The 22,471-nt window shown below is 47.7% G+C and overlaps 2 protein-coding genes and 1 long non-coding RNA gene across 6 annotated transcripts in view; 2 read left to right on the top strand and 1 right to left on the bottom strand.

Moving 5' to 3' along the window:
* Nucleotides 1–7,862, top strand: part of RUFY3 (RUN and FYVE domain containing 3) — a 57,828-nt gene extending 49,966 nt beyond the window's left edge. For 3 of the 4 annotated variants that reach the window (XM_061991715.1, XM_061991712.1, XM_061991713.1), the window contains 4 exons: nt 1,628–1,707; nt 2,997–3,024; nt 4,147–4,221; nt 5,573–7,862. In XM_061991715.1, coding sequence (XP_061847699.1) covers nt 1,628–1,707; nt 2,997–3,024; nt 4,147–4,221; nt 5,573–5,716 — 327 coding nt within the window. In that variant the 3' untranslated portion in view covers nt 5,717–7,862. Of the gene's footprint in view, nt 1–1,627; nt 1,708–2,526; nt 2,885–2,996; nt 3,025–4,146; nt 4,222–5,572 lie in introns of those variants that run through there. The other variant, XM_061991716.1, reaches the window with a different exon arrangement.
* A 324-nt stretch (nt 7,863–8,186) lies between these two features.
* GRSF1 (G-rich RNA sequence binding factor 1) lies at nt 8,187–17,528 on the bottom strand. Its single transcript, XM_061991720.1, has 10 exons — nt 17,333–17,528; nt 16,809–16,944; nt 15,942–16,097; nt 15,458–15,598; nt 13,912–14,041; nt 11,296–11,456; nt 11,017–11,141; nt 9,832–9,967; nt 9,528–9,611; nt 8,187–8,329 (listed from the first exon to the last, which is right to left on the bottom strand). The coding sequence occupies exons 1-9, from the start codon at nt 17,513–17,515 to the stop codon at nt 9,553–9,555; spliced, it is 1,227 nt and encodes a 408-aa protein (XP_061847704.1). The 5' UTR covers nt 17,516–17,528; the 3' UTR covers nt 8,187–8,329; nt 9,528–9,552.
* Nucleotides 17,529–17,609: 81 nt separating this feature from the next.
* On the top strand, nt 17,610–21,748 carry LOC133625175 (uncharacterized). Its single transcript, XR_009818480.1, has 2 exons — nt 17,610–18,237; nt 20,580–21,748. It is a non-coding gene; the product is annotated as an uncharacterized LOC133625175 (long non-coding RNA).
* The last annotated feature ends 723 nt before the right edge of the window (nt 21,749–22,471 follow it).

Here is a 22,471-nt window from a genome sequence, read left to right as displayed (position 1 = left end):
CAAAAATATTCCAAGCATGACACTTGATAGCAGAACACTGGTTTCCTCTTCCAAGCTGGGGACCTGACAAAATCTTGGCAGCAATTACAGTTTTCCTTCACTAGTTTAATAAAACCAAGGATAGTACAGCAGGAGAGATCCTGTATATGTTACAAACTTGTTTGGGGATTTTTTTGCATCCAAACAGGAAATTCTCCCAAAAAAGGTAAATAGAAACATTTAGAGGACAAATTGTCTCTTGAGGGCATCACGAATCACTTCCAGTGTTCTTTTAGTGCTGCACATTAGTGAATTCGATGTTTTTTAATGCAAAACACTGTGTTCATCTTGAGAGTAACACTCATAGTCCTCAAGTGAAACCCCCTTTTTAGCAGGAAATGTGCCTTTGAATATGAAAATCTGCTCTGCAGCTTCTTCTGTAAAACAAAACCATCACTTTTGCTGGGAATTGATAGTAAAAATAGGGAACAAAACTTGCAACTGTGAGAACTGTGAAGTAATAGTTGTTTCTGCAGCTGTCACGTGTGCTGCTGCACTTTGCAGTTGTCTCACCAGGCTCTCTGGGCTGCTCAAATGATTTAGACGTTTCTTTTTTTAACCAGAATTACAGATGATCTCAGTGAACTTAGTTCCTCATCATCATGAGTCATTTACTGAAAAGTCCTGTTTGCCATAGCTGAACGGCTATTAATTTGGCAGAAGGAATCGGGCACTAAGTGTGATACAGCTGGCCAGTAGAAATGAAAGGAAGAAACCCCAAACCCAAAACCAGGTCATCTGATCTTGAAAGCAGAAACTGGTTATCTCCCTGGTGGAACAGCTGCTTTGCTTTGCTGCTTAGCTGACACTGTGGTTTGGGACCAGGTTGCTGCGTGGGGTTGTCCTCCTTTCCATGGCAGGCGAGCGCTGCACGAGCAGGTGCTCCTGCTGGGAACAAATGGGCCAGCGTCTCAAGAAGCTAATGCAGCAGGGACTTGTCTTTTGCCTCAAAACTTGTAGGTGGGCACTTGGTCTGGGGGAAGTTTGCATTTGCACAATTGTGAGAGCTCTGCTGGGCTCGTGGTGGCTTGAGAGTGGTGCCCGAGTGGGTGACTTTGCCAGCACTTCCCATGCAGGTGGGAGACTGGTTCTTGACCAAAGTGCTTTGGTCAGGTGTTCCACACATCGACAGCTCAGGCAATGCCCCAGGTCTTAGCTGGGGGGAAGGGAGGGAAGGGTTGATTTCCTTTCCTGGTTGAGAGTATTTGTCTCACTGATCAGTCTTTAAAAAGCCTATTCAGCCTGTCTGCCCTTTCAACCTCTGCTGTTAAAAAATACAAAAGAGTGACTGTGAAGTTTCTTGTACCTCCTTCTAAAAGTAGATCATGGGATGTATTTAAGGGTCCATCTCTGAAATGTGAAGTCAGCTTGTTTTTCCACAGCACAAGGAGAGCAGGTAGAGCTGCTCCTAGGGCAGTGGGTTGGTGGTTGTGTGCTTTCATGTGTCTGAAAACACCTCTGTGCCAAGGAGGGACTGATGGTGTTCCCAACATAGTAACGAGAATAGTAACTCCCTTTGCAGTGTGGCAGGGGTGAAACTGGAGCCTCTGTGTACTGCAACTGATGGGTGAATGTTTCCTTCTGACAGGATGGGAAGCTCAAAATCCAGGAAGAAAATGCTAAACTGAAACAGCCACTGAGAGAGGAAAACAGTGCCCTGCCACACAAGTATGAAAGGAAGGAAATCTCACTTTTGCCTTTTCCAAGTCCCACTTCCACTCCTCTTAATTCCTTTGCTGATGGGAAGTTTGGAATAATGCAGCTTCTCTTTCTAAGAAAGATTTTCACCTCATACTCTTTGTACGGTTCTCTCTGCTGCTTTTTCATACTTCTCAAAGGGAGGAAGGAGGTTCTGCTGCTTGCTATCAGTGTTTCTGGATCTGAAAAGCTCCATCTCCCGTTTACCTTTGATTTAATTTCTATATAAATTTCTTGTTTACTAATTTTTCTTACTTATTGAACCTTCATGAGCCAAATGCAGCAAAGACTTGGGCCTTTGGTACTCAGGTCCAAAGGAAGTACCTTTGTTGGTGAGGGAAAGCAGAAACGTTGGTGGATCAGTGGCATTTGGAGCTAATAAACAGTGGCTTCTGGACAAGAACAGAAGCTGTTGGAGAAAGAGGACTAGAAAAAGTATTTCAAGAAGATGGTTGGGTAAAAACGTAGTCCTAGTAACATGTTTCTAAGCTGAGTATTACAGAGGATGATTCTTGTTGTAGGATTTGTTTAGTGTTTGCACGCTGAGTTTCAGATGTGATTTTTAAATGTGAAAATGGGGTTTAAAAGCCACAGAGAGCTGCTCTGTGGTGAGCACTTTGCTCGGGAATGGTAACAGCCCGCTGGAAGTACTCTGAACAGCAGCAGAACACCACACTGCTCTGACACAGGTTGCTGAATGCCAATATAAAGTTAATGGGACAAATATTGTCTTAAAAATAGCATAAACGCAGTTAGTATCTGCTTGACCAGATACTAAAACCCTTCCAGGCCTCAGAGATGTTGTGTCGCTGCCTCACCCTGAGCGTGTCAGCAGTGCAAGCTGCCCGTTGGCCTGGAAGACTGCACCATGTGTTATCCCTGCCTCGCCACACAAGTTCTACAGGATCAAACATTTTACAGTAATACCTTTAAAGCTAATTTGAAACTGTACCACTTAAAAAGTTTTTCCTGTGTTTGTGCTCCTCCACTCTTCTGAAGGCATTTTACAAGTCTTTCTGTTGCCCTTCCCATTCTGCCAGCAGTTCTGTCTGTCTGAGCAGCACCAGGCCCGTGCCGCCTGACAAAGCTCAGAGACATCTCCTCTCTCACACCAGCAGGCTCAGCAGTGTGATTTTCAAGGAACAAAACGAGAAATCATGGGTAGGATTTTAACAACGAGGTGAGGGAATCCTCTGAGGGCGCAGATGTTTTTCTGAAGTGATGTGGTGGCTCCAGGTGACAGTGTTCTTCTCTCGTAGGTTACCAAGCGGCACACAGGAAGAGCAGGTTGGTGATTCTTTCTCTTGCAGCTGAAATAATGAAGGGCAGAGTACTGAGCGAGCTCCCAGGTTGCTGCAGCATCTTCCCTGCCCAAATACCTTGAACTTTGTCCCTCAGATTTTGCCGCAGTGAGGATTTGTCTGTAGAGTCCATAGTGGCTACGTAGGAAGAGCATTGCTTACCTCATTGGAAAGGCTTTTATAGGGCAGTACTGCACCTGCCTGACTTCATTTCACCTCCTCAGGACAACCATGTTGGTTTGTAAATTCACATTAACCTTTTTTATTATTCCTTCACCCCATGCCTTTCAATGAAACATAACATGAAGCATATTATAATTCAGCATTTGTGAAAAGAGCAGTGTCACAGCTCCTTGGTTAGGGTCTTGCCAGTTGCTCTGTATGCTAGAGGGAGGGGGTCTTTGCACAACTCTGAGAGCTCTGCTGGACTCGTTGTGGTGGCTTGAGAGTGGTGCCTGTGTGGATGATTTTGCCAGCACTTCCCATGCAGGTGGGAGGCTGGTTCCTGACCAAAGTGCTTTGGTCAGGTGTTCCACACATCGACAGCTCAGGCAATGCCCCAGGTCTTAGCTGGGGGGAAGGGAGGGAAGGGTTGATTTCCTTTCCTGGTTGAGAGTATTTGTCTCACTGATCAGTTGGTTTCATGCTTGTCAAATTGAGCAGAATCCATGCTTTCTCAGCAGAGCACTTGGCAAAGCAGGGCAATGCCCCTGACTGTCAAGGGGCCGCTGCAACACTTGCCGTGTGTCCTGCCTGCTGGGAGTTTCTGCACCTCTCAGCTCTTTTCCACAGAGAAAAAGATGTTTAATTCCCAGCTCGTTGTTGGGCCAGCAGCCTCGCTCTCAGCTGGGGAAGGGGGCTGTGTGGGTGCAGGCAGCTGTGCTGCATGTCCCTCTGCTGTAGGGCAGCCAGAGCCCCTGCAGCCCATCCTGTGGGCGCACGGTGCTCCTGAGCAGCTGCACCATCTGCTGCCAGAGCGGGCTTCAAAGCACCAACCTGGGACATCTTCCTCCCCATTGCAAGATACAGATCAGCTGCAGAGCTCTAATGTGGGTGCCATGTGAAGAAGTCTGTAAAGCAGAATGTCTTGGTTTTCCCTGGGATTTAGGAAGAGCTGCTGGGACCTGGAAGTGCTGAGATCTGCCAGCTCTGCCAGGAGGAAAGCAGCCAAAGCAGGAAAAAGGTAAGGGAGGACTTGTGTTGTAAGGCCCGTCATCTAGTGAATGCACATTTCCTTTTGGTTCATTTCAAATGGCAGAGACTTCCAGCTGGGGACCTAGGAGCAAGAAATGAGCCTTTTTCTGAAGTCCGCTTTACCCTTGAACCTTTTGAAGAGTGGTTGCTTTTGGGTTCCCCACTGTGTTAAGTGTTTTGGGTTTCCTTCCCCTTAGCAGCTTCTTCTGTTTCTAGCCAAGTGAGTTTTTCTCCGGGATATCAGAAGTGTGAAGAAGAGGTGTTAACACTTGTTATTTTTCCACTTAAGCTACATTGCCTTTTGCCTCTTATTTTTATTCTTTCTTGTGGCTGAGCCCCTCCTTGCTTTCCACACTGCTTTACAGCCTGAGTCTAGAGGGGTTACAGGTTACTGAAAAGGGTGTTCAGTGAGAGTGCAGCCTACACTCAGATACTTTCCTCCTCTGATGCTGAGGAGCAGTTGGCAAGGAAACGAGTCAACGATAAAGCTGTTGTCAGTGCCACAGGTGCTGTGGGCACCAGTGCAGGGACTACAGGAGCAGCTGGAAGGTGGTGCTGGGTTGTGTTTCTCCTGGTTGATCTAGCACTAAACCATGTCCCTCAGCACCTCACCTACATATCTTATAAACATCTCCAGGGATGGTGACTCCCCTACCTCACTGGGCAGCCTGTTCCAGTGTCTTAGCAACCCAGCCCTCTTGACAACTCTCAGCTGCAGCTGTCGGTTGGGTTCTGCGGGGCACAAACAGGTCTGGCAGTCAGTGGTTTTGCTACTCCCAAGCCAGGCTGCCCTAAGTGGTACCATGATGCTTAGAACAGGCAGTGAAGAGGGGCCCCTGTGAACATTTTCTGGTACACATGTCAGAACTCTGTGCAGGATTTCTTGTATTTCCCCTTTCCCTGTGTTTACCTTGAGAAAACCCATGAGTTCAAGGCAAATGCCACATATCCAACTTGGATATGTTTTCAGATGCATGTGCACATTTAAATAGTCATTTTGGGCAGGGCTTGCTGCAGTGTATTTATATGGCTAGAAAATACATGTGTGCCTCTTGTGACAAAGTGCTGTACCAGCCCGAGACAATTAAAACTTGAACGGTTCATTATTGGTAACTCTTAACCTGCTTTCCCAAAAGCCTTCACTTTCTCTCATTTGAGCTACAGAGCTTTGTTACAAACCACTCATGAAAACAGGAGCATGGAGACAAGGGTGGAGTTTTGGAGCCTCTTTTTCTAGCCCTACAGAGGATTTGGGTTGAATGAATGTTAATGAGAGAAAGTAAAGTTTATTTGAGTCTTGATAATCTCTTTAATTTCTCTGTCCTCTTCCTGCATTCCAGAACATCTGCAAGAACTGTGGTGGCATCTTCTGTGAAGCTTGTTCGATGAATGAGCTGCCCCTCCCATCCAGCATCAACCCCGAGCACGTCTGCAACCCCTGTCACCAGCAGCTCATCCAGCAGTATTCGAGCAGCCCCTTGTAGGAGGCAGCTTGCACAGAGAGCTGACAGAAAAAAAAGTTGTAGCTAATGATGGTTTCTGGAGTTGTTCAGGGACAATGTGACAAGAAGACACTTGCCTGTGTTCTTTGGAGGTCAGGGAGGAAGCAGCTTCATGGTGTTCACATCCTCTTGTGAATAAAATGATAGTCTGAGCCTTCCCCCTACAGAAATCTGCCTGCTCTCAGCTTGTGCTGGGGAGAACTGCTTTGGGAGTGCCACACGAAGCAGCCCCTAGGTTTGCCCCAGTAACCTTGGGGCACAGTGAGAACAATCTCTCCCCAGAAGGAGCTCTGTGTGTGCATACGCAAGCTGGGGGCATTCCTGTCCTCAGCATGTGGTGTGAAAGCTGTGCTGAGCTGCTGAGCAGAGGCTTTGTGAAAGCACAACAGGAGCACTTTCAGTCCTCATGTCTGGCTGCACTTGAAATACCATTTCCCCTTTCCCGCTTGCCTTTGACAATCTGGCTGCCCCGGTGCTGCTGTGACACTGACAAGATGCCAAGAAACACGCTGGAGCTTTGTTTCTGGGGCTCAGCCTGTGGGCTTGCTATGCACATTAGTGATGAAAAATCCAACACAGCTGTGACAATTCTCCTGTATTTTTGGGGTGGAGTGGGGGTGTGTAGGTGGTCTTGAGGCGTGCACAGTAAGAGAGCTGATGTCCTGCACTCATCTGGCACAGAAGTGCCATAAGGCATCTCTGAGCTTCCTCTTGGAGCCGCTGGGGAGCACACCCCAGCGGCCACAGCCAAGGCTGTAACCCGTCTTCTGATCTTGGTGCAACAACGGGAGGAATTGGATTCCCAAATACTTAAATACCAGATCCTCATGACACAGGTTTAGGGCCACTTTGACCCCCTTTTGCCTTGGTGCACGTGGAAAAGTCATCTTAACAAACCTGGCCTTTCCCTTTTTCCCTGGGTTAGACCAAAATGAAGGTGAGATGACATCAGAATCTTTTCACTTGCTAGAAACCCTACTTGGAAACGTAAAGAGGTTTCCCAGTCACACTGTCACTCGTTGCTGTTGCCTTGAGGAATGTTTCTCCCAAAAGCAGGGTTGGCTCCCTGATGAAGTACACAGGATGTCACAGTAGCAGTTGGTCTGCTTTATACTGGAAACCTACTTCAGTCCCAAGACCACAGAATGTTTTGTAGTTCACAGAAGACTGATGTATTTATATGTGACAAATGCATTTAGGTTTTGTATGAATTTTGTTCAGGGTTAGTGCTCTAATTCCTCAGAGAGAGGTCTCTATTCCTTAGATTGATTGGAACCCTATTAAAATGCGTGTCAGAGATGAGGTTATTGACATGGTTGGTGCTAGTTTGTACCAGGAACTCCTCTCTTCTAGTTCCCTCTAGGCCTTGGTTGTGTCCAGCCCATGTTCCCCAGCTCCTCTGTGTGCTCCCAGAGCCCGTCACAGGGGGGCAACCCGAGTTTTTCCTTTTCTGCTGTGGGATTCCCCCTCATGGTCGTTTTCTTGCTGCTGTCCCTGGAGTAGAGTAGTGGTTGTAAACAGTGTTGAAACATGCAAAGCCTCAGTTGTGGTGTGGGCAGGTCATGCTGGAGGCCGAGACCCGAGGGCTGAATGGAGGATACTGAACGGTTTTGTGTACTCACCAGTGAGCTTTCAAATTCCTGCAATCCCAAACTCATCCCCCAGGAGAGAGATGTGAGCAGTTTCTATGTTAGAGGGTTAAACGGACACTAGGCCCTTCCTGGCAGTTATTTTCAGGCCAGTATTCCAACGTTCTGCAGCTTTGTGAGCTATGCCCAGCAGTGGCCCTAGTGCCTGCTCCACAGGAAGGCTTTTGCTGGAGCTCCTGTGAAAAGGACAGCTCAAGGAACTGCTCTCGACCCAGAGAGATCTACCCTCCCACAGGGAGGTGGCTGGTACCAGCGCTGGCAGCTGTAATGGGAGCGGGCATGTGGCAGGGTCGGGGCGAGCTGCCCTGCTGCCAGGGCTCCATGGCACCGCAGCTCCAGGGAAGCTCGCTGCCTGGCAGCACCCAATGCTGTGCTTCGGGCTGCTGCCCACGGCCGGGATGCTCAGGAGCTGTTTGTGGGTGTGACTCCTGGACATTTGCATGGAGGGAGCAGAGGGTGAGTTTGCTGATGTTGATTTTGTTCCACAGTAATAAAAACTTGATCATCTGTACCCTGCCCTGGAGTGATCTGTGCACCCCTTTCTGCTTTGGCCACGTGTGTGAAAGTACAAACATTGGTAAGAGGTGACAATGCTCCCAGAGCTGGTGAGGAATGTGGTGGGAGGGATGAGGTGTTGGCCGTGCTACACTGCAGACCTGAAGTGGTTCTGGATTTGTGAGCAGTTAAGTGCTGGTGTTTCATTAATGCTTTGCACACTGTTAACGCTTCTGGAGACAAGCACCTCTCCATCCTGCAGCGGCTGCTGCTCCTCCAGGACAGTTGCTTCTGCAACACACCGTCTCTCCACAGTATGTCAACACAATTTATTACATGCTTTTACACAAAGCTACATTAGCTTTTATACAGTTGATGGTGTTTTGAGCAGTGATGCTCGTACTCAGTCTCCGCGCTCATACCCACGGAATGTGTTCGCTGAATGTGTGGCCTGAAAAGAAAGGGAGAGGAAAAAGGAAAAATCCCCACCTCCCTGGCAGCTCATCACGTTCCTGCTCTCAAATGCCCTGCTGCACTGCATGCCAAAGGGCTCTTCACAAAGAGAACAGCAGAAGCTGGCAATACTAAAAAGATCTGATCAAAAAAGGGGACACAGCTAGAAGGGGTGCGATGCTTTCAGGCAGGGCTGCAGTACAGGGTGGGGGTATTCTGCTGGGGCTGGAGCCTGCCTGCCCTCCTGCAGCCATGGGGGACCAGCACCTCAGGGAGCAGCAGCCAGCGGCCCCCCCGCTTTTAGAAGGGAATTGCTGAAAGTGTTAAAACGTTGGTCAGGGCCTTTCATGAAGGTTACAGGAAGCTTCTGTCCTGGTACAAAGGTTCTGCCCCAGGGCTGCAGGCTCAGGAAAGCCACCTGGTGCAGAGGGAGGGCTGGCCTATATTTCAGTGAAGACTTCAGCAGGAGGGCCATCCCCTCAGGCCCACACCCAGCACAGCTGCCATTTAAAGGGCCAGGAAAGAGAAGTTTTTGTCCAACAAAATAAGCAAAAACTGGCTCACTACAGCACCTCCATCACCCCCCCCAAGTTAACATGAAAAACCTGTCTGCATTGAGCACAGGCTGACTACCACACTTTGCTGGGCTTGTGGCCTGCTTGGCTGACAGTGCATGGATTAAAAAAGCAAAAAATAACCTGAAAAATGCACTTAATCAAACTGCACTGTCTGGAAGTAACATCCTCCCCTGGCCCAGCCAAAAGACCAATTCTTGTTCAACTCAGTACACAGAAAATATTTAGTCACATTTCCTCTGCCATGATGGTGAATACAAGCCCAAGAAAGTTCCCTCACTCATGCAGTGGAGCTGAAAAAAGGAGGAGGAAGGCAAAAGGAGGGCCGTGCCCAGGTTGCAGCAGGGCCGTGTGGGCTCTGGGCAGCGCAGCAGCCTCTGCCAGTGCTGGCTGCCACCCAGGCAGGACCTGCTGCCCTGTGCCACAGGACAGCAGCCTCTGCAAGGTGGGTTTGCAGGCCAGACAGTCCTGGCTCGGTGCCTGACCCCAGATTAGCTGTGATGGTCCCCTTCAGCCACTCTACATTTTCACCTTTAAGCTAGTTGAAGTCCAAAGCCCCAGAACACCTGAGACAGATGTTGCTAAAAATGGAAGAGGAGCAAGAGAGAAGGAGGGACATACCAGATCTGCGGCCACACCACCATCCTTAGCAGTTTTCTCTTGCCTTTGGCTGTTCATTGAGGAATAACTCAATGGCGCTGCACTCTGGGGAACAATGTGAGAGGTGGTCTGTGTTTAGGCACTTGTAAGCATTACGGTTTGAGGGGGTTTTTGCTCACAGCCAATGCTGCATTCTAGGGCGATCTGGAAATCTGCACTTCAGCTGATCCTTTTGCACAGGGTGTTACCAGGAGCCTGTCATGCTGTGCCAAACACCCCGAGGACCTGAGCGGTGGGGCTGGAAGATCCCCTCGTCTTTACTTACGCAGCTGTGAGCCCTCCTTAGCCATGGCAGCCACTGCATCCTCCCGGCTCTCAAAGTGCACGTCTGCTTCTCCTGTGGCATCTCCATGGGAGTTGTATTCTACCATGATCCTTGTGGGCTTCAGTGGAGCAAAAAACTGACACAAAGGAAAAAAGGAGAGTTTGCTAAGGCAGAAAGGACGGAACAGAAATGCACCCTGAGAAACTTGACCTTTTTACTCATAAAGCCTAACCAGCTAGGGGGGAGTCTGAGTTCCCAAGCATCAGAAAGTTCCTCATCTGCAACTGGGTGAAGACTCTGAAATTCCTGTTTGTGCAATGAGCCACTCTGAAGTCTAGCTCAGGGTATGCATAGCTACTCGAGTGACAGCCAGCTTCAATCCCTTCTGAGCTACAGAGCAAGTGTGTCCCCGTGGTGCCCACGAGGCCACAGCCACCCTCCCCAAGCTCAGTCTCCAAATGCACTCAGCCTGAAGCTGTGATCTGAAAAGTGGATTTGTGCCCAGTGTGCACCAAGCCAAGAATTGAGATAGTGCTTTATTTTATGTCTCTGCAGAGATGGGTGCTGGGAGGTAACTCCACAAAGCCAGCAGACCCAACAGTACATTCATGCTGTATTTGTGCAAAACCTTAACTAATGTATATTATTCTATTTAGTGGATCCTCTGCCTGGTAGGTATATTGAGTAAACAATCATTTAGCCTCTGGTGCCTGCCAAGGCAGAGGGTTCCGTTCTTATCAGTACAAGTCATAGGTATAAGGTAAAAAGGCCCACCTCATCAAGCTGTTAATGATGGTCAAGGTACAGTTGTTACCAAGTCAGGTTTATAAAGTGACTGGGCCTACCCCAGCCACCTGTTGGTAATGGTCTCTGCCCCCTTAGGCAGAGAGAAACTTAATACCCTTCATAAAGGGCATCCTTTATGAAGACAGCATGTCTGTCCTCAGCCCACATGTTTATTGTGATCAGTAACTAACTACAAAGCCCCTATGCATCTGGGCCTAGAACATACTATTTTAATCTATCTTCTATGATCTTTTATGTGTTTCAAAGCCACCCAGCACTGAGGACTCACACAGACACGGAGAAATTAAACATTTGAAGTCACATCATCTGTAACAATTAATCAGGGGTTTGCATTGGTAATGACAACCAAGTTTCATGCATCATTTCACTGTTACTCACATTTATGATGTCCTGGGCACTGGCTTGGGTGGGAAAACCCCGGACGTGGACAAAGGGCAGTGGGGACGAGGTGTTCCCAGATTCTTGGACGTGCCTGGAGCTTTCTATTTCTTCCCTGCACAATTCTGTTGAATGAAGGAAAACCACTATCATTAATGCTTGCACCTACCACCTCCTACACTACAGTGAAAGCTGTAGCCAGGAGGGGTTGTGCTTGTAGCACCCAATGGGAGTGAAACGAGGGACCCCCAAAGAACACGGCAACAGGGAGGGACTCACTGTTTTCTCTCTCAGCATGGAAGCTTCCTGTGCCACTCAGATGCCTTTCTTCAGGAAGGGCTTCCTGTTCTTTTCTGTCTCTGGAGTAGGTCAGCATCTGCCTGTCATAAGGCATGTGTCTTTGCATATGCTGCCTTCTACTTACATACACTTCTATGTATCTAGAATTCAAAGGGAAAGGTTACATGGCACATCTTGGAAGCACAAATAGCTCACAGCTTTGAGACAGTACCTTCAAGATATTCAGCTCAACTGGGTGTGAGAGCCATAGTATGGCAAGCGATTAAGTCCTTTAAATTTTACCCTCATGGTTACAAATGCTCCATTCAACTGGCAGCAACAGGCACGCTCTGACTTACACCCACATAGTGTGAGGCAGATCACCAATCTGCACTGGACAAAATCTTCTATACGAAGCTGTGTGGAGTTACATGGGCCAAAATTCTCTTTTGTAGCAGAAATACAGGTTTAACTCCTCTGAAAAATGTTCTGTTTCTTTCAGCAGTAGGCATCCTTTGGAACAGCCCTGTATGTGAGGCTCAGCGCACTTCTGCAAACTGCACATTCCCACTTCTACCAACCCCAAATGATAAAGCACACCCCACCCCAAACCAGACCACTGAAACAGGCAGACACAGAAGATGCACAAGGCATATTAAATACTTCAGTGGAGCTGTAAGATTTTACATGTGGCTATGACATTGCTGGGATAAAATGACAGCTGTGTGAAAGTGGTGGGTGTAACACACCAGTATGTGCTGCCACACGAAGGGACACCCACAACATCCCATTTATACCACAAGAAGATAAAAACCCAGCCCTTATTCATAGATCTAGCCAAAGTAATCAAATCCTAATGCCTTGTGTTGCTGGCTACCTGTCTTGAGAGCCCCTTAGCACAGAGCTGCCTGTGCTTATCTCTTAGGGCTGGCAACAGCACACCAGCTGGGCCTCACACAAATGGAACTCCTGATAAATGAGGCAATTCCACAGCACTGAGAGATTAACATGATGAAGAGAACGTGGCCATCCACCTGAGGAAGGCTTTGCTCCCTGCCTAAAGGGAGCAGGCTGATTAACGGAAGTCACCCCAAGCAGAGCCTGCCTGGGCTTCCTGCACCCTCAGGAGCCCACACTCTCTACTGCGGAGCTATAAGGCACACCTGGGCAAAATCCATAGCCTAGGATAAACACAGAAGGAAGCTGACAGCAGTTTTGGAAAGCATTCCATTTCTTGGGCAATCACCCAATGTACGAGCTCAGATAAGCGAGTCAGATCAGCTCTCATTTGATTATGACAGAGAAAAATGAATGGCAGATTAAGAATGAATCAGTCTCTACTGCAGGGCAGGGGAGTGTGTTAGTGAACTCAGTCACTGGGCACACCCTCAGAGCAGCTGCTTTCCTTTAACAGGGTGGGATGGCAAACCCCAGAAAAAGCAGAGTGGAGGTAGGAAGTAAGGAAACAGAGGAAGTAGGTGTTGGGTAGCAGAAGCAGTGATGGTGGGTTAACTTTTTTGTTATTTGATGTTCAGAAAGACAACTTGGGGGTTAGTAAAGAAAAATCAGAAAGCTCAGCATAGTAGAAGCAGTCTTGTTGGGTGTTTGGCTTTGTATTTTAAAAGGATGTAGATGTAGTGCTTGGGGACATGGTTTAATGGTGGCTGTGGCAGCACTGGGTGAGTGGTTGGACCTGATGGTCTTAAAGGTCTTTTCCAACCTTAATGATGCTGTAATTCTGCAGAAAAGCAGTGTATGCTTCTGTTTAAGAAAAGGGAAGCTCTTGTGAATGAAGTGTGTGGCACAGTGCTATAGAGAAAATGGTCCAGTGTAGATCCTGAGGAAGGATGTGGCCTCTGACTGTCCAGAGTTGGCCAGCGGGCCATGCCAGGAATGGCTCCAAGCCAGAGGTGAGTGCTGACCTGTGCAGTGTACACAGCTCATGGCAAAACCATGCCTCTGCCTTGTACCAGGCTGAAGGGAGGGGTGAGAGCTGCCAAAACTGCAGTAAATGCCAGGGGAGCTGGTGGAAATTGGGCAGGGGGAAACATCTGTAGGAGGCACAGGGTTCTGCTGCACTTGTGATGGGGCACGCAGGGTGTAGGTGGCATTCCCCACTCTAAATCCTGTCACCTCAGTGTCACTGGGGTGAGACTGCCTTCAGCACAGAAAGAACAAAGACCTTCTTGAGGAGTCCCTAAATCCCCCCAGGCTGCAAGCACTAAGAGTGCCTCTGCAACACACAAAAGCCTGCAGAAAGCTCCATCTTCTTTTCTCCCATTTTGTCATGGTTCTGAGGAAAACACCACCAGAGGCAGTAACACCTGGGTTACACAGAGCACTTCAGAGGGAGCTAGTAACAAAGAAATGTTTAAAGCCACAAGCAGCAATCTGATACCACTATGACAAAGATTTATCTAGGACTTCTACTGAAATTTGAATGTCAAGTCTGAGTTCTAAGTTTTAATGGTAATGAAGGCAGAAGCTTCCTTAATAATAATGTAAGTATGGGCTAGCCCCAGATGAGCTCTTTTGCCTGCTAAGCAGCAACCTGTAAGTCACACAGCATGTTCACACCATCTTCCTCTACCCTTGTGAGCCCCAAGAAGTACCTACCTACTTCCCATGTATTCCTTGTGTCGTAACAGAGCTTTAGCTGCCATATCAGGAGCTGTAAACTGCACAAAAGCTTCTCCTGTTCTTCTTTCTCCCCGGTATACAAAAACTATGTCAGCTATTTTCAAACCTATAGAAGGGTGGGGAGAAAAAGGCATTTATGTTGTCAGGACCTTGTGCCATAGCTCAGAGAGACACCTTCTTCCTGGCTTTTGACAAGCTAATCAGGCAGTTAAATAGCTCTGAAACTACTGCTCATGCTGGCCTTTGTATCTTTTTTTTAACTTTTAACTCCAGTTTCCTGGCTTCATTTAAGTTGGCTTTCATGGAAGCCTTAATTGCTAATAATGAATCAACTTGAGGTTTCAAATAACTATGAAAATAACAAGTGAATCCAGGTTCTAGACAAGAAGGAGGTCCACAGCACAAATATTCTTGAAACTTTATTTTATTATTATGGTAATTTCCCCCCACTTCTTTAACACCCAGGTCAAATTCACCAAATTTCAGTTTCTGTGCCCTGTAGTTGGTGAGCCTGTAGTCAGGTAAGTAGCTTTATCTGAAATAACACTGAGTGCATGCTGCATTGGGCTACTACACTTACTTTTCCCAGGAATGCTTGTGAATACCTCTTTAAGCTCTGGCACTTTCTCCAAGTGTCTCCCCAAGCTCCTAAAGAAGTGGCAATATTTGCTCCACAATGCTAGTCACCTCATTGTGAGAACTCAGCTACTAGATACCTTCAAACATATTGAAATGCTGGTTACTAACTGAAAAACTTACTATCAGTGGCCTTCGCTTTTGGAATGACAGTGGTTCTTCTGAGCCTTAGTGCTATGGAACTCTGTGCACACCCCACCCCAGAGTGGAAGAGGGGGGGAAAACTGGTTTTGGTTTATTTACAACTGTAACTTTACCTAAGAAATTGTCAGTTGCTCTTGCCAAACCCAGAAAGGCTGCTTTCCTAACGAATGCAAGGAGCAACCACCTGGCTTGCTCTAGTGTCCAGTGTGAGACATGAGCATGCACACAAGCCCTGTGCAGTATGTGCTGAGCTGACAAAGGGTGCAGTGAACTTTCACAACAAGCCAGTAACAGGAAAAAATAAATTAGCTGTTATCAGTTTGAAGTGACTTGTCATGATTATACAGCTGTGAACAGCCACGCTGCACTCCCTTGAACTGGAACTACCCTAAAGGCAGTTTTGCCTCTCTTCAGTTTGCTAATTGATGCATGGGTAGCCATCCAATTGCCAACAATAGGATCTAGATTCCTCTTGTGCCTTGCCTTGGTCCCAAAGGAGTGCTGCAAGTACTGATCCTAGGTCAAACTTGCACAAAGTCCAAGCTGCAAGAAAATCTGTCAGCCAAAAGCTTGTTCAGAAAGCTGTAGTTACCTTCTGGCTGCAGAGGGATTACACTCCTTGTTTAAGGTGTTCAAGGCTGCTCATGCTTTGGCTTTCCTCACTTAGAGTAACACCCACCTATCTAAGAACTTGGAGAAGTAAATGCCTTGTAACTGAAGAGCACAAACTAGGCTGAGTTACCTGAGAAGAAATCAGCAATATCCTCCTCAGTGGAGCTGAAGGGAAGGCCTCTGAGTAGTACCACTCCATCGTTCATGGCTTGTGACTCGTCCCGCAGACTCCGCAGTAAGCCTTCTACATCACTGTCGTGTACTTCAAAAACTGCAAGGAACAGGGGCACACTACACGTCTTCTTCATGGCACTCAGAAGCTGGCACTCTGCAGACATCCTTCTAAGGCAGCTTTTTTAACCCCTACAAAACCCAACGTTGCTTCCGTCTGTCCCACTCTGTCCTGCAGTGGTGCCCCTCACTGCACAAGCCACTTTGTTTTTCCTGTCCAGCCTCGGAAGTCTGGCTGGAGGGTGCCTTGTTGGTTCACGTGCTGCTCTGTTCCACACACTGAATCTCTCCATGCTGTCCTCTCACACTGCTTAATTATTCATGCAGCTCTTACTCACTTCATGAGTTTTCTTTTAAAGTAACTTCCGCCATTTCCAACTCACCTTTCACGTAGCGTGGGCCCATGTACCTCAGGTGCTTTTCCAACGCTCTCTGGACATCAGCTTTCGACTCCAGCTCAATCAAGGCATCTCCCCTGCGTCTGCCATCCCTGTTTAAGAGGAAGTGTATGCCGTTCTCACCGTTTCGAATTCTACAGCCTAGAAATCAAGGAACACACGATAGCACACTCCCATTTCTAACCTTAACTCTAACGCACAATGCTTATCAGTCTGTAACCCAAAACCCATTTGGCATCTGCTAGCTTCCACAGCCTGCATAACTCAATAGTACATATTCTGTCATAGGCCAGATTGTTCCTAAGTTATCTCAAATGGAAAATGAATACTACAGTCTTTCTGTCTCTATAGCTATACTCTTCCTGCTCTATGATCCCTTTCCCTAGCACTTCAATTTAGTTTGACAGGTTATTAATCCACTGACAAACTCGCACCTGACCATCTAGCCCACCCTGGAAGGATGCATTATCATGTGACGGTATGGAAGGATCAGCCCTGCGAAGGTATGCACGAGGCTACTAATTAGAAAGCAACACTGAAGTTTAAACTACGTAAACAACCCTCTAGTTTGTTTTAGAAACGGTAGCTAGCAAAAAATCCAACAACAGTGGTCTTTAAAGAAGGAAAAGGCTTGCTCAGTTAAACATAAAATGCTGTAAGGATGAATTTCTAGCCACTGTCCAGCAGTTTGAAAGACTATTCATTTTATATGCAAAAACTGAATAATTTTGCAGCCATTTAAAAACCTTTTATTTCTCTAACAGTATTTACACTTTCTTTTTGTTACCTAACCATTAACAATTGGATTGAATAACTCAGTGAACAGCTACACAGCAAAATGAACTCCCGTACTCTCAAAGAAGGTAAGCACGTCTTCCTCGGTGCAGGAGAAGGGGAATCCTTGTGCCCTGACGAGAAAGACATCACTTTCTGCCTTGGATGATTCCTCCTCCGAGAGGTGACCTTCCTGGGGTGGCGCATCTGTAACCTGTCACCAAGAAGCAAAAGCAAGCCGCGATGAGTCGGCGTGAGGCTGCAGCTCGGTAGGTAGCTGCCTGCGAGGCGGCCCTTGCGCGGCGCGGGGAGTAGCGTGTGCCGGCGCACACGGCGGGGGCAGCAGCGGCCGGCCGGCCAGGGATGCGGGCGCGGGGCGCCGCCGGCTCTCCCGGCCTCGCTGCCCTGCCGAGGCGGCGGGGGCTACCCTTGGGGCGGCGGAGGCCCGCCCGATTCCCCCCCCGACGGCCGCGTTTCCCCGCTCCCCGCCCAGGGCCGTCCGGGGCTGCGGACCGGCGGGGTCTGCTCCGGCCCCTCAGCGTCCCTCCGGCCCCTCGGCCGCGCGCCGCCGCCATTTTGGGCCCCGTCCCCGCGCCCCCTACCTGGCTGTATGTGCGGACGGCAGCGCAGAGCGCGGCGCGGGCCGGCGGCGCGCCCGGCCCCGGCCCGGCGGCGGCGCGGGGGAGGCCGCGGGCGGGCGGCGGGCGCAGCCAGGGCGGCAGCGGCCGGCGGCTGCCGAGCAGGAGGGCACACAGGCCGCGGCGTGCGACGCTGGCGGCGGCCATGGCCGACGGGCGGGGCTCGGCGCGGGGGCTCCGCCTCCCCTTCCCAGGAGGCGCCAGCGGGGCCGGGCCGGGCGGAGCGCCGCGTGTGCGCCAGGGGAAGCGGCTGCCGTGCGGCCCGTTCCTCGGCGGCCCGAGCGGGCCCTTGGGGCTGGGCGCGTCGAGGCCTCCCGGCGCCCGCCGCGTGGCGGATGGCCGCTACCCACTCGCCGTCTGGGCTCCAGGCGTGGAAGGACAGGACGGGACGGGGGAACAGCCGGGTGGTCTGCGGGCCCGCAGTGCCGAGCAGAAGGCGTTCGGGGCCAGCGGGAAGGGAGTTGTGGGTGAAATGCTCGTGAACTGACAGAGGTGGACAGAGAAGCGTGGTTCAGCGATTCATGACAAGTAATTACCGGCTTACGCTTATTCAGTGCTTCTGTCATCACTAACGTTTCTACTTTTTTTTAAATCGAACTGGGAGGAAAAAACCCCACCTACAGTATATTTGCAATGTAAAGTTTTAAGTCAGACTCGAGGATCACAATTTTTTACGCCCCTTCCCTGCAGACTTTATAGGAGAGATGATTTTTTCCCCCTCACTCCCATCCTACCTTGACAGTCTTACATACCAGAGGCACTACTGGCTGAACGTGTCTGCAAGGAGCATATGCCATTCAGGTCGTCTGGATTCCTCCTATTGATGCATCTAAGAGGAATAAGGGAAGAAGAGCCAGCAATGGCTTCCTGTAAGTACACACGTGGGGAAGGTAGATTATGCTGAACCCAAAAGAAAAATCTTTGCATGACACAAAATGAGCAGGAAGAGACAAAGACAAGCCAAAGCAAAAAAAAATAAGCCCTCCAACAGTGGAAGAAGCCAAGGGAGAATGTGGAGCCTTAGATCCAGGGGATGTAGGCAGGTATCCGAGCACATGTTCAGAAAGAGGACATTCCAGGCATGTGGACCTCAGCGTCGGGAAGACGGTGACAGCCACAACAGGGAAGATTTTCCTCTTCTGTCATGCATCCTCTAGTTCTAGTCTTGGGATCACCAAATAAGAGTTGCAATCTCAAGCCATTGCAAACTGTCATTCAAAACACCATATTGGGTTTTTCAACAGAAGTCTTTCAGCTTGTTGTACAGCCAACCCAATGATTTCTTGGAAGCCTTGAATGTTTCTTACCTCTGTGTTGAAAATGTTGACAAGCTATTTTATGTCGTCTTGCTGCTGGCATTTGCTTTTATAAACTATTTCTTGCAACAAACTTTCATATGACATACTGTTACCTTGATAATAGCAAGGTCTCTTGACAACAGCACTCTGTGGAATTTTCAGCGTAGATCACATATTGCACACATTTTCAAAGGAATGTTGACCTCAGTGCTGAAGTGGTTCACATTCCAGTATTTCATAGTGTACACATCAGGTTTCTTTTCAAGACCTCCTGTATGTAAGCAGGCCAATTTTACAGGAGCGTGAAATTAAGATAACTATAGGAATTCATCTTGAACACTTGTCTTTATCTGGATTAGCTTTCATGCTTTAATTGGATAGGCGGATTTGTGAATCTTACAGAGCACGGGAATGTTATGCACATTCCTCTTGTGAACCAAGCAGGGGGCAAGAATCTCTTTTAAGACATGCACATCTTTCACCCATTTTTTCCTTCAATGTATTTACTTAAAATATCCCGCTGCTGTTTGTCTAGTAGCTTCTCAGCATGTGCAAGTTACCTTTAGAGGGCACCATTTTCTAGGGCACTGAAGTTTTCCAGGAATCTTAGAGCTTCCTTAGCAAATGTGAGGAGTCAAAGCCTCTGCAGCCACCATCAGGGGAAAAAAGCATATTCCTAGGACAGTAGAATTTGCCTTTATTCACTTAACAGAACTGGTGTTGAAGGAAGTCTGCTTACGAGTGGGAATCTGTTGCTGGAAGTAAAAATAAAAAACCTCAGGAGATGCATCTCCATGCTGCTGTTGACCAAGATGTTAGATTTATTTGCCTTGGAAGATGCCCTTTTCAACACCTAACGCTAAACAGGTTATTGTTTAGAATAATTAATATCAACTATAGTTTGATCAGAGGAAAAGAAAAATCTTTTGAGCTGATACTAAAATGCTTATAATAGGAAATTACTTACCACTCTGTGTAATCTGTTATCAAGAGAAATTGGCCTTCTGTCATCATATTTTCCAAAATTATTAATCTAGCTTTAAGTTACTTGAGCCATGGGGTGCTACCATTTGCTGGCACAGATTAGCCTATTATACAATTGTTCATCTGCAACCTTGCATTCAGCAGGAGACAGCGTGCTTAGCCTGAGCAAGCTCACCACCTCTGGGAAACAGGAGAGCATGGTTTGCATGGAGAAATAGAGGTAGCATTAACCCCCCCAACAGTCCACGTCCACACCATAAACATGAGATTTGTGGAGCAGATCCTATGCAAATAATTTATTTCTGAAACATTACTGAAGCGCCTGAACGTTGTAGCAGGACTAACACATCTGAGCACTGTAACCAGGCTGAGGGCGACAGAGGGATGAATTTATTGCTCTTCATGGAATCCCAGATTGTGCAGGTTGGAAGGCACCTCTAGAGATCATCTGGTCCAGCTTCCTACTAAAGCAGGTTCACCTTGCTCAGGTTGCACAGGAACGTGTTCAGGCAGTTTGCTACAGTCCAGCAATAATCAGGCTGCTGAGTTGCACTATGCCAGCCCTAGAGTGATGGTGACTCTTAGGACTGCTGTGTAATAACCTCACAGTTCCTGTAATTTCCTCATGCATTGCATTTTTATTTTGTAGAGGACAATTACAAGTCCATACCACAAGTTGGATCTGATACTTAAATGCGTCAGTTATTCACAAATCAAATCCCTTACTGTAATGAACAAACAAGTGTCCAATTAAAAAAATTGATAGCTGCTCTTGGCTTAATCTAGAATGTGAGGAGAATGTTTACAGTGCTTGGTAGTTAAATACTGCATTATTTGTCTTTCAAAACAAAATGTAGTTTCTTTGTATTGCTGATAACATACATATTAAGTTTTGTGATGTTAACTGTTGAACTTTTTTTTTTTTTCAGCTGTGTGTACCGAGCTGGAAACTTCCCTTCAGGACCAAAGCACTTAGTCAGCTTGAGGGCCCTTTCAGAGTAATTCTTTAAGCTCTACGGCATAGCAGCTAAACAGAACTGACAGATGTGAGGCCACGGGTGCGTCGCTGTGCCTTTCCTGGAGCAACCGAGCAGTTCAACTCTTATGTAAGACTGCAGCACGCTGCCAGTCCCATCTATCGGCAGTGTCTGAAGCGAGCGCTTGATGTGACCCTTGTGATGCCATCCCAAATAGACCAATATTAGGCATAAAATGTACACATTACATAACCACTTCTCCTGACAGCCACCCAGGACAAGTATTTTCTACCGACTGCTGCAGACGTTTAATTTTAACTTGCCGCTAAAATAAAACATTCTGTGGGTAGAAGGAAGTGTATGGGTGGCAACAGAGAATGGAGGTTATTCGTGATCCAGCATGGAATGCACCAGAAACATCAGCAATTTTTTTTTTACTTGGATTTACGTGGCCAACTCAGTCTAGCAGCATCTGTTAAAAAGTGCCCCAAGACCCATTTCATGCCTGCTCCTGCGCATGCAGCCAAAAGCAAAATTGCAAACGTCATGAAATGCTTTTTAATTACACCCTCACTGCCCAGTAAAGCAGTTGATTTTAAAAGCATCTTACAAAGAGTGATGTAATTTTAATTTACTTAGAAATGCACTGACCTGGCATTCTGACTTGGTCTGAAGGACAGAGACAGAAACATAAAAAATGCAGTTTCAGCATTTAAAAACATGAGAGAAGCAGACATAAGGCATTATAGCTGAAACCCCTTATGTGCCATTCAGAAAAGAAATGCTGTGTGGGACTGTAGCATATTCTGATGTACTGAATTTGCCTGCTAATTAACCTGAAAGTCTTCTTCCGACCGACCTGCAGCAGCATGAGCTTGGCGGGGTTGCCAGGGCTTGCATAATCCCTTTGGGGCAGGAGGGAATCTCTGGGAGTCATGCTGACTGTCCTGACCCCTCTCTGAAATCCAGCAGGCTTCTTACCAAAGCAGAGATAGATTTTCACATGGAATTACACCCTGGGATTGTAATTGCTGCCATAAAGAAGTGGTGCTTGGATGTGGTTAAGTCTACAGTGGAATGTGTGGTCCTTATTTCACTTGAATATATTTTATTTTGAAGCATTCAGGATTCTGCTGTCTATCTTTGTTTCCCCTGGAACATATAAAGCGACCCAGACAAAGACCAATATTAAGGGCATTGGTCCTGGTTTAGGAATGGGAGGTAGAGATCCCCAGAGAATGGTCCCCAGACCCCAAAAACATGAATGGCAGCTCTTATCTGGTGTCAAATGAGCTGTCAGTCATCTTTTGCAAGGTACTGCGCACCTTTGGTTTGCGCTTCACAGAACGGCCCTCTTGTCTGGGAACAGCACCCTGTGGGATAAATATTGCCAGCTAAGATGTGATTGTACTTGTCTGAAATGATGCTCTATGCTGCACATCTTATTTCCCCAAAAGGGAGGACACACAGTTTTTAACCACGCTCATGCATGGTGAGATTGTTGCTAGTGGAGATTAGGTGAAGGACCTGTCAAGGGTTTGTAAGAAAAAAAGCGCTTTTTTTTACCTCAACAGTTGGCAGCTGCCTGTATCTTCACTTCTGAGGTGTGTCCTTTCTTAACTCACTGCTCGCCCTAACCAGCTGAGTTGAACTTGCTCACAAACATTTGTGTGAAGATACTGAAAGCCATTTTGACACATGTACTTAAAGTCAGATATGTTGAATGAGGAGGGCAGAAATGCCAGTTAAGATCTCTATTCTTTTTATGGCCACAGTGGTTATCTGTGGGTTGGGTACATGAATCCCTTTGTCGTGCACCTGGAAAATGAAGACTGAGTGCTCAA

This window comes from Colius striatus, chromosome 3 (genome assembly GCF_028858725.1).
Source record: "Colius striatus isolate bColStr4 chromosome 3, bColStr4.1.hap1, whole genome shotgun sequence".
Taxonomy (NCBI): Eukaryota; Metazoa; Chordata; class Aves; order Coliiformes; family Coliidae; genus Colius; species Colius striatus.
The sequence above is the reverse complement of the archived record's forward strand: the minus strand, read 5'-3'. Positions and strand labels throughout refer to the sequence as shown.

Bases quoted from the DNA above. Each gene is read 5' to 3' on its own strand.
- GRSF1 (XM_061991720.1), bottom strand. From the start codon at position 17,515: ATGGCCGCCGCCAGCGTCGCACGCCGCGGCCTGTGTGCCCTCCTGCTC. The intron at 11,457-13,911 runs GTAGGTACTTCT...TTTGAATTCTAG, and splicing joins AAGGAATACATGGGAAGTAG to ATACATAGAAGTGTATGTAA. The intron at 9,968-11,016 runs GTGAGTAACAGT...CCTTTGTGTCAG, and splicing joins GTGCCCAGGACATCATAAAT to TTTTTTGCTCCACTGAAGCC.